Raw genomic sequence first — 12,012 nt, 5'->3', positions numbered from 1 at the left:
GTTAGACGTGAATGTTTCAACACATTCCCTCTAGTGGTGCTTTTAATGTTTTTTTTTTTCATGTTAGTAAGACCTGAGTCATCAACGATGAACAACGTCTGAATATGGATAAAAATACAATGACTAAGTTAATATTCTAGAGTAAAGAGTACAAGACCTCCTTGTTTTGGCAGCTCAAAGTAGGCTGAACAAAAGAATAATGCTGAACAAACATGCAGTGCTAACTGTTTCACTTGCACCTGAGCTGCATGAGTGAACTTTGACCAGAGATAGAAGCATGTCTGCTCACTATTTTACACTCACAGAGCTCTCACCCTCATTTAAACCCACTGACACTTCCTATGCACTGAAGGGATAAGGTTACAGAAAGGGTAGTTTCTGCCCGAAACTAAAATTCACTTTACTTTTTTTTTTTTCACTTTTAGGGGCACTCAAAAATCATATTTGCTGCTTATCTGTTTTATGTTCAATCCACTTAAATTTGTTAAAACAATTAAGTTTACTTAATCGATTTGTGTTGGGACAACATGAAGGAATTGTTTGGAAGCCAGCATTTTTTTTTACAGTGGGGTTCCAGACTTGCATGCGTTTTATTAATTCTGTTGAATGCAACTGAAAATACTTTACAGAATTTTGGACATTTTAATCAAATTTGCAGTCCTTCTGCGAACTATTTGCATTATTACACCTAGTATTTTTTCTCACAAAGGGATCATTTGCTTACAAAGATCGATCATGGTTTTATTGTTGTAAAAGTGTAGTCACCATGTTTTTTGGGCTAATGAGCTATATGTTCACAGTTAGTGTTTTTCAGCCAATGATGAACTTCCGGTGAAAGCTTTATGTGACTCTTTTCAATTTTATGAAGTTTCTTTTACAGGGTTGATGTTGTAATGTCATTCAAATACAATAAGTTAAATAGATTTAAGCACCCATTTGGTTGTTAATGCGTAAAAAGAGACAACAGACCATTACAAACGCACCATCATTAGCAGCAGGCCAGCACAGAAACTTAATTGAAAATACTGGGGTAAAATAAATTTTAAAGACATGGTGTGGAAAAAATCTAATTCAATGCAGTGCTTCTTGTTTGATCTGATACCCACTTTATATTGTATCTCATCCGGGCAGTGAAGTTTGCTGTTTTTAAAGAAATCAGGTCTAAAACACAGCGATTTTGTAATGGATGACAAATAACCGGAAGCTCTGGGGCTGGCTGGCTGTGATTAAAAGTCTCTGTGTGCATATATCCCAGTGATTACCACGTAACCATGATTTTCCTAGTGGTTTAAATTGGTTTACTAAGATAGTTAAACTATATTGAGTTTGTGGTTACCACAGGAACCACCTCTAGTTAGTTAGTTAGTGTTATTTATTTAGTTAGTTAAACCATATTAATGTTTGGTTGAATTATTCACTCAATCAGTGTGTCAATTACATTGTAAGGCATTTAGATTGACCTAGAGAAATTTAACATTGCCTTTGTCAGTGTTGGGAAAGTTACTTTAAAAAGTAATGCACTACAAAATTGAGTTACTCCCGAAAAAAGTAAGTAGTTGTGTTTCTTACACTCATATGCGGAGAATAAGGTGAATAGAGTATTAACAGGAAAGCATGTGAAGCAAAGAGAGGGGAAGGATCGGCATAGGACCGTGAGGTGTTTAATAAAAGTATTTATGAAAGTTTTATGGAAAGTAATGCGTTACATTACTTTTGAGTTACTATTTCATACCTGCCTGAGGCCTGATCTCTGATGCTATATGTCGTATAAACAGATTAATCAAAGTTTAATGAAAGCAATGTTGTTTGCTACTTTTGTATTTTTGTCTTATTAGTTCATTAAAATCAGCGTTCATTGGGACTATAATCCCCTTTTCTTCCATGTGTTCAAAATAAGAATACTTCCATCACAGAAATGTACAGTAGGGTTCTACCATCTTGGTTTTTGTCTGTTCCCATGGGCAGCTCATTCTTTCATTGAGTGTGATTCAACGTGATTACACTCATTTTAATTTAGCTAATTATTTTTTAAAAGCAAATTAATTAATCGAAGAAGTAACTTGAGTTACATTTTTTAAGTAACTCAAATAATATTACGTAATTTTTTAAGTAATGCGTTACTTTGATCGTTACTTAGAAAAGTAATATTATTACGTAACTTGCTTTACTTGTAATGTGTTTTCCCCCAACACTGGCCTTTATATTGGTATTTGTTATATATATATATATATATATATATATATATATATATATATATATATATACACACACACACACACACACACACACACACACACACACACATATATATATATATATATATATATATATATATATATACACACACACACACACACATACATATATATATATATATATATATATATATATATATATATATATATATACATAAACACACACACACACACACATACATATATATATATATATATATATATATATATATATATATATATATATATACACACACACACACACATACATATATATATATATATATATATATATATATATATATATATATATATATATATATATATATATATATATACACACACACACACACACACACATATATATATATATATATATATATATATATATATATAATTTATTATTATTATTACTATCATATATATATATATATATATATATATATATATATATATATATATATATATATATATATTTATATAGTTTTTGCTACATACTATACCACGACAGTGACATCTTTTATGATGCTAGAAAAAAAAGAGTAGCAGTTTAAATAAATTCAATATTTTAATTACGCTATTTATATATATTACAACTTAATCACAATTTTATAATCACACGTAGAAATGAACACTGAACAATTATTAATTATCGTCTTATTTAGTAGCCTATGAAGGCTATGATCGAGCAACAGTAAACAATTACCAGAGATTTGTTTTCGTAATAGCGTTTCATCTTGTGCATATCTCAAATCTGAACAGATTCTACTGTATAGCGCTTATAGCTACTATTACACTGGCCTAATAATATGCTGATAGTTGCGCTTGCTTTTTAAATGGCGCTGTTATTATTTATTCTTCCACATTAACTTACTCGCGGTCTAGAATGAGGTTTTAAGTTCACCAGCAGCTACTGTCCCCTCCCAGCTAGTGCATTTAATTTGGTACCCAGGTTGCGTCTCACAATATAAGGAGACTAGTTTCTAGTGGTTGCGCTTTCGCTTGAAACTTGTTGATGTTGCGCGTTCTTTGTTGTCACACAGTGTTGTCTAGGTAGGGAGCTCGCGTAGTTTTTAAAGCACAGCCCGCGTCTCAGTTCCGCAATGTGAAGCGGTATCTGTCTCAGAATGCGAGCATGAAGTGTCATTATTGTCGTTATGGATCTAAAAAGCGAGTTGCTGAAGTCTGTCTGGTACGCGTTCACGTCTCTAGATGTGGAGCAGAGCGGAAAAGTTTCCAAGTCGCAACTGAAGGTCAGACTTACCTGTTTACCTTTGTGTTGCAGTGGGATTGAGGGTTGTTTACCTTAACCGCGTTTTATTTAATTTCGCGTGTACATTGTAATAACGTTTACAATGTTTGTGTCGGTTTACTTTTACATTCTGCTGTCAGGAGATAGTATTGCAAAGAAAGGAACAACAGTTCAAAGGAGTCATGACATAACGTGATATCAAAATGGGAACATTCCATAGCTTTCTGTTGTTTTTATATTAAGCTAGTTGTAAACCTGACCCAAACCCAAACTGAGGACATATCCATTTGTTTGAAATAAATTACAAATAATATGTTTATGTTTACAATGAACCTATTATATGTTTTTAGTTCAGGATTTGGGTACAGTTTTTGACTCCTACATATGGTTACGTACAGTAGTCTTGATAAAAGAGACACACACCCTAATGCACTAAATAGTCTGAGATAAACTCAAAGCTAATTGCTTTGTGCCATTTGTTTTTACTGATGGCATTGGTTTCACAATTCATTACTTGATTAGCTCAAAAATAAATGAATTGCTATCACAATTCATTACTCGATTAGCTTAAAAATAAATACCAAAGGATACATGCAGACTACGTTGACAGTGTTTCTCATGTTTTAACATGTCCCTGGGTCGGCCTGAAATCCCAACCTAAACAGACATGAGTCTAGGCATGTTAAATCTTACACTGAAAGCATTTTTGACATTGTCTACAAATATATTTTACAGTGTGTAAAACTATTATCACACGTTATATAGTCAGTTTTAGTGCTGATTGACTCATGATCATGCCAATAAAGTGGCTTTTAAATCCCAGTTCTCTCAGCTGACTCTTGAATAACAGGTTAGACCTTTTTTTAAACACCTAACTTCACTTTTTTACTTCTACTCAAATTATATTATAAAGCATTCAAATGGATGTATTGTTGTGAAGTCATGAAGGTAACTTCACATTGACCAATTGAACATTACAATTAAGTGTTATAGCATAAGTTAATGTATTTTAAAGTAAAGAATTTAGAAAGTGCTTCAGTTAAAGGTGTAGTATTTAAAAAAACAAACATGCACTCTTTTAAGGTAGTTGATAGTTTACATGAATATACCAAAGTATTGTTACACTTAAGTTTTTAATTACATTATGCAGTAAAATGTGCGTTAAGCTCTTGTTTTTCACAGCTCATATCCACATGACGTTTTTCTGCCATGAATGGAGACAGTCACAAATGGAGAAAGTTTTAGTAGATTTAAGTTTTAGGGACAGTTGTACAGAATTATTAGCCCCCCTTTGAAATGTATTTTCTTTTTCAAATATTTCCCAAATGATGTTTAAAAAGCTGGAATATTTTCACAGTATGTCTGACAATATTTTTTTCTTTTGGAGAAAGTCTTATTTGTTTTATCTCGGCTAGAATAAAAGCAGTTTTTTATTTTTAGAAACCATTTTAAGGTCAGAATTATTAGCCCCTTTAAGCTATTTTTTTCGATAGTCTAAAGCAGTGGTTCTCAAACTGTGGTACGTGTACCACTAGTGGTACGCAGGCTTCCTACTAGTGGTACGCGGAGGAATGAAATGTACATGCTATACACATTTCAAAATGTATCAAAAATGATGTATATAATATGCCATATATGACATGTAGCATATATTTCTGAGGTAATCTGCCACGTTTTTTAATTTGCAGAGTTGTAGCTGCTTTACTGGGCCTGCAACTCTACTGTATTTCAATACTGTTCATTTTGGTGGTACTTGGAGAGACAATTTTTTTCTGAGGTGGTACTTGAGGAAAAAAAGTTTGAGAACCACTGGTCTAAAGAACAAACCATCATTATACACTAATATGCCTAATTAACCTAACCTACATAGTTAACCTAATTAACCAAGTTAAGCCTTTAAATGTCACTTTAAGCTGTATAGAAGGGTCTTGAAAAAAATCTAGTACAATAGTATTGTTACTACAATATTATGTTTAGAAATGTGTTGGACAAAAAAAATCATCTCTCCAATTAACAGAAATTGGGGGGGGAAATCAACAGGGGCGCTAATAATTGAGGGGGGCTAATAATTCTGACTTAACTGTATGTTTTCGTTGCTCTTTTCCATGCAATTTGAGTGAACATGGAATAGAGCTTTTAAGCATTCTTTTTTTGTGAGTGTTACATTTTTCTTATTTTAACTTTAATTTTGTACTTACTGTTGCATCCTCAATCATGCATCTGAAATATTGTGCTTTTAAAAGTGTGCACATGGTGTCTTTCTGTAAAGTAAATGTCATTCAGTTTGATATTTTGTAACTCAATGCAACATTAACATAAGTGTCTATAATTTTTTGGGGCACAAGGCTGTAGTTACACTTGCGCTCTCAACTCGTCTGTGGTTTTGTTTATCTAGCACTGTGGTTACAATGATAGAAAACATCACATTTACGTGTTTGTGTGTGTGTTTCTTCTCTAGGTCCTGTCGCACAATCTTTATACAGTGCTAAATATTCCTCATGATCCTGTGGCGTTAGAAGAGCACTTTAAGGACAATAACAATGGGCCCGTGTCCAGCCATGGCTACATGCCCTACCTCAACAAATACATTTTGGCAAAGGTCTGCTAACTTTACACATTTACCAAAATTTTATCGCGATTATCCACTGTGAATTATGTTTATAGCATACTTATTAGAACTTATTACTGATGCTATGTACTTCATAAAAAGAATATACTTAGATATGAACTGAACACTTTTTAGGCTCTCAATTAAATTACTAGAATCTTTTGTGATTGTATATTTATACATCAAAGTATACGTCATTTTAATTCAAATTAAAAGCTGATTTAACCTGTAATTAACATAAAACCTTTAAAATTTGTACTTTAAATGTGCTTAAGGTTGATATAAAACATTAACAAGTTATTTAAGTAATATGTTTTATTACATTAACGTATTATCTGCTAGTACAGTTATCTTTATATTTGAAGTATGCTACGAATGCACATTCATAACAATTAAGTGTACTAGTTTTTAACTAGGTTTTACTCGTTATACCAAATCCGTATGACTTTCTTTCTGGCATGTAACACAAATACACAAGTTTGACTTATGTTTTAGTTGCTCTTTTCCACGCAACTACAGAAAACGAGGACTAAAGCTTTTATACATCAAAACAGTTCATTTAAAGTACAGAATATTCTTAATATTTACATTTCATATTACTGAGAAAATAATATTAATAGGTGTAATAAATGCACAGTAATAAATGCTAAATTACAATCCAATATGCTTACTGTAAAATGGTTTAAAAATAAGTAGAACATTGATTTTTCTGAACCAATACTTTAGAATCATAATTTAATGTAACTAAAGGATAATACAATTATTGCTTTCTATAAACTATATAAGAAGCTCTATTGCTTGTACCTATTACTTGCACATGCCCGCAGATACTCATTCATGTTTATTTGGTGCTATAAGTAATAGTAAAGAGAGAAGTAGGATCTTGTTAAGCCACACTCCTCTACTTTTTGAACTGAGGTACCCGTATAATGATCTGTCACGCTATATCAAAGAGCATCAAAACAGCATTTATTGGTTTGATTTTTATGGCAAAATGGACAGAGTTTGAAAGACCTTTGTTTTATATCAAAAGTAACAAAACTTTTTGCGATATAAATAAATGCTTGATAATGTCCAGTGCAGTTTTAGCAGTGTAAGCTAAAGCAGCATGTGCTAAATTGTCAATCTTGAGATCTGAGAATGAATTTTGATTCATTAAACTGAACATGCATAACCTTTATTATGAGTCAAATTTTAAATCACATTTGCACTCATGCATAAAAGACTTGTTCTGAACTTTTTTTAACAAATATATGCGTTTTTGTGAAATATGACGGAAAGTAGACATTTAGGGTGCTTTCACACCTGTGAATCGATTCAGTTGTTCCGAAACAGAGATTACAATTGTTACATTGTTGCTCTTTGCTCTTGGAGTGGTTCACTTTCACACTGCAAAGTTTCTAATCGGACCTAAAGAGCTAAAACAAGTCACGTGCGAGTGAACTCTCCTTACATTAGTCAGAGTGTCAGGGTTTATTTTGCAGCGTCCCGCTAAGCTGTCAGGAGAGGTGGTGGTTTGGTGGTGATTGACAGGGTGCGCGCGGGCGACGTGTCTGAGGAGAGACGCAGTGGGGAGGGGTGAGAGGGGTGCGCGACCATGCCTATTTGATGACCGGGAGGGAGACGCGAGATTACCGGGTGATCATCACTCGTCTGCGGGCATCCGGAGACTCACGAAACTTCCCGCCATAATCATAATTCTCTCTTCATATAGCCGTAAGCCTATTACATATCCATAAAACACTGTGATATAACCGCGCTCGTATCGGATCGCACTGCAATTGAACCGCTCCAGGGTTCGTTTCAATCGAGCCGAGACCACCTCATTCAAGCGATCTCGGAGCGATTACTTTGGCGCGGAACAGAGCGCGATTGCCCTGTTCACATATGCCAAACGAACCGCGCTAACTGGGCAAACGAGATACGTTCCGAAACAAAAGTGTAGGTGTGAAAGCACCCTAAGATAACCTGCTCCTTTAAGAACAGAACAATTCAACTCACTTATTTAGTTTAATTGAACACTGAGCAATGTTTGCTGGCAAACAGATGCTAATAGTACTGTATGTTTATTTACAGGTCATTGATGGGACATTTAATAAGGAAATATTTGATGAGCTGTGCTGGACAATGTCTTCAAAGAAGAACTGCAAACCTAGCGTTCAGCAGGGTCTGTGTTCACAGAGAGACTGTTTTAAACTCTTCTGCCTGTTCAACCTACTCTCTGAAGACCGTTACCCATTAGTCATTATTCAACCGGAGGTGAGTGACAGATAGAGAGAGATAAAAAGCATATCGCTAAAATGAAACGCACATCACCTGCTCACCAAAACAGTTTAGGTACCACCAGTCAGACTGAATGTGTTTATATATTAAAAAGGCACAGGCTAGAGCTGCTGGTTAGACTTTGTCCACACTAATAAACTCTCTATTCTTGCGTCTGCATTTTTATGATGTTGCGAGTTGACACGTCAAGCAACACTGTAGACTTGCTATAGTATAGTGTTACTTGTTCGTATGCATCCGTTTTACGGAAGGAAGTGACCCGGGGATTAGAACTTAGTATAGATGAGGTGGTTTCCTGATGATAACGTTTGTTACATGTAGATTTCTATCAATCGACCAAATTTCAGGATATGTTGTAATTTTTCATTTCTTGCAGGTTTTGTCATGTGCATCTGTGTTCTCGTGTGTTTTAATCATTTGTTTTTCTTTTCTTTATATAATCAAGCCTGACTCCACATATAAATATATCAGGTGATATATTTCGCAATAATTCACCACAATTATTATTTGCATTGATGCTAAAGTGGATTTTTATTATTAAATTACTATTACTATTATCATTTTCCCTCTATTTTTTTCTGTGCAAACCCTTAAATATTTTGGTTTTATATCACTTTTGGTCTCAATAGTTTGAGGTTGTTGTTATGCAAGGCTTTAGTAAATCGTCATCTGTTTTTAGTTGTGTAATATTCACCCCAAACTGATCACACCACATCCCAACAATTTGATATAACAAAATAAAACTAAAATAAAATAAAAACTACAAAAAAACTAAAATGAAAGTTACAAAAAATAATACATAATGCCAAAGTGGAGTAGAGCAGGGGTTCCCAAACTTTTCAGCCCGCAACCCCCAAAAGGACAATGCCAGTGACTCGTGACCCCCAATATTCTCTGAGGTGGTGGTTATAAATACAGAAACCTTGTATGCAATGAAGCGCACAAACACACCAATAGACCCAAGTCTATTCTTTGTTTTTTTTATGTATGTCAGTGCTGTAAATGGGCTAGAAAGTTTAACCTGGTGTTACAAAATCTTCTGCATCTGACAGTATTGCTGTTTCTTTAGTATAATGTAATTACCCGAGAAGTCGCAATCCAATAGAACTAGTAACTATAAGCTACTATAGTAACTATATAGTTTATAGTAACTATAGTAACTTTTCTCTTCAGTAGGTTATTGATAAAATACAGTAAGTCTTAAGGTTTAATAAAAAATTAATTGATTTTTGAAAATCACCAGGCGACCCCCCTTCATTGTCCCGCGACCCCCACTTTGAGAACCTCTGGATTAGAGAATGTCTCTGTCCAATCATGTGGCAAATAAATCCCAAATTAGAGTGTGTTTGTGTGTGCCATAGTCCATGATCCCAAAATGACCACAACACAGCAGTTTGGTAGCAGTGCCATCAAATGATCAAAGTTTATTTTCACCCCAAAACTGACCACACCACATTATTTGAAAGCATTATTCACCCTATTAGAGCATTACTCACCTCAAAACTGACCACACCACATTATTTGAGAGCATCCCAACAGTTTGTCAAAAGATATAACAAAATCAAACCTATATGTATGTTACAAAAAACGATTGCATGATGCTAAAATGGATCAGAGAATCTATCAATCCAATCATGTGGCATATAAATAAAATTTGTGAGTGTACACCATAGTCCATGACCCCCAAATGACCACAACACAGCAGTTTAGTAGCAATGCCTTCTGTTGATCAAGGGTTAAATTAAACTAATATACATCTAACAAAAAGCTATTCAAATTTATTCCATCATGACAAATCGGATCCAAGGATGTATTTGTGCATTGTTTTAGTTTATCAACACTTCTGTGTATCATTCATTGTCATCCCAAAAATTTAAAACAAATTTCAGATGAAATGTCTTACCATTGTACTTGCTCTAACAGCTCAACTGTAGCCTGTGTAGCAGATGCTGATGTGCCAGTCCAAATCTCTCTTTTGCCTCTGATGATTTAGTTGGAGTACCTGCTGAAGAAAATCTCCAGTGCAATGAGCTTGGAGTGGGACAGCACATTACTGGAGGAACTTTTGTCAAAGAATGTTGATCTTCAGGATGGCGTGTCAGTGTGGGAGTTTTTGGAGCATTTGAGCGCAGGCCAGCTTTTGCACGTCGAGAGCAAAGAGGCCTTCAGTCTCGCTGTGGACGAAGTTTTCATGGAAATGTACCACAGCATCATCAAAAAGGTGACTGGTTTGCATACAGCACACTATGTTTGCATTCAATGAGTGTTAAGTCGCACCACAATCTGTTTGTACGCACTTACAGTTACACCTACCATTGTTTTGATTGCAGCATGCTCCTTTACTTCCTGCATTGTGTTACTGACGGCATGTTATTAGCACAGAGATTTTATTTCAAGTCTTTTAGCCTGTTCCTGTTTATTCTGTAATTGCTTTATGCTTCAGGGTTACCTGGTAAAGAAGGGGCATGTTCGCAGGAACTGGCAGGAGCGGTGGTTTGTTTTGAAGCCCGGCAGCCTCATATATTATGTTGCCGAAGACCAGAAAGAGAAGAAAGGAGAAATCCTGCTAGAGGAGAGCAGTGTAGTGGAGGTAGAAGAAGTATAAGCAATTGCCACTGTAAAATCAGTATCCTAAATTTATCAGGTCTTATAACCGTCTTATTTTGTACATTAATTTCAGAGTGTTCCTGATAAAGAAGGCCGAAGATGCCTGTTTTGTGTGAAAACTTCAGTGAGGACCTATGAAATGAGTGCTTCAAACCTAAAGCAGAGAGTAGACTGGATGCAAGGTGAGGAGCCTAACTTATCCTTACCCATTACTTACAAGTGGTTCTAAACTTTTATGGATTTCTTTCTTCTGTTGAACACAAAAAAAGATAATCTGAAGAATGATGGAAACCAGCAGCCATTGAAATCCATAGTAGTAAAAAAAAAGTTTTTACTATAGAACTCAATAGCTGCTTAGTCCATACATTTTTGCATATTTCATATAAACAATGTAGTAAATCAGATGGAAGAAACTCAAGTCAAATGCAGGATGAAAATTGATGACATAATTTTTCATTTTAGATGAAATGTCCATTTAATTTTAGGGGTTTATTGATACATATTTATACAAAGATAATACGTAATGATTTGTATCGCTGATGTAAACAGCATAGTTTGCCATACTAGTTATAATTAATTTTATTAATAATACGTTTTATTAAACCTGAGATTTGGCAAATAAGATTGTCATGCAGTCATGCTGTGATAGCTTTGGAAATGCATTTAAAACCCAAATCAGCCTGTTGCATGGCTGAACATTTTGTATTAAATATGTATAATCCTATACATATTTGTTTTTATTGATTTTAAATATTTTTAATATTTATACTTTAATTATTTACTATTTTATACTTATATGATATTTCAGAATGTACTTTCCCACCCCTATATTTGTGAAACTGAAATTACATTTAAAGTAAACTATAAAATAAAATACAATACTATGAAAAATACATTTAAATTGACCAATGTGTGTGTGCCTTCTACATATAATAATAATAATAATAATAATAATAATAATAATGATAATAAAACATTATTACATTGAATTTTAAATTACACCTCCTTCCAAAACAACTGCAGCTCTT

General features: G+C 34.0%; 1 protein-coding gene across 3 annotated transcripts in view; it reads left to right on the top strand.

Annotated features, from left to right (window-relative positions):
- def6c (DEF6 guanine nucleotide exchange factor c) overlaps positions 1 to 12,012 on the top strand; it is a 37,245-nt gene that overhangs the window by 14,778 nt on the left and 10,455 nt on the right. For 2 of the 3 annotated variants that reach the window (XM_073947141.1, XM_009300326.5), the window contains exons 6-10: positions 5,945 to 6,085; positions 8,171 to 8,353; positions 10,371 to 10,598; positions 10,821 to 10,967; positions 11,058 to 11,166. In XM_073947141.1, the coding sequence (XP_073803242.1) occupies positions 6,053 to 6,085; positions 8,171 to 8,353; positions 10,371 to 10,598; positions 10,821 to 10,967; positions 11,058 to 11,166 (700 nt within the window). In that variant the 5' untranslated portion in view covers positions 5,945 to 6,052. Of the gene's footprint in view, positions 1 to 3,336; positions 3,488 to 5,944; positions 6,086 to 8,170; positions 8,354 to 10,370; positions 10,599 to 10,820; positions 10,968 to 11,057; positions 11,167 to 12,012 lie in introns of those variants that run through there. The other variant, XM_687050.7, reaches the window with a different exon arrangement.

Source organism: Danio rerio, chromosome 4 (assembly GCF_049306965.1).
Source record: "Danio rerio strain Tuebingen ecotype United States chromosome 4, GRCz12tu, whole genome shotgun sequence".
Lineage (NCBI taxonomy): Eukaryota > Metazoa > Chordata > Actinopteri > Cypriniformes > Danionidae > Danio > Danio rerio.
The sequence above is the reverse complement of the archived record's forward strand: the minus strand, read 5'-3'. Positions and strand labels throughout refer to the sequence as shown.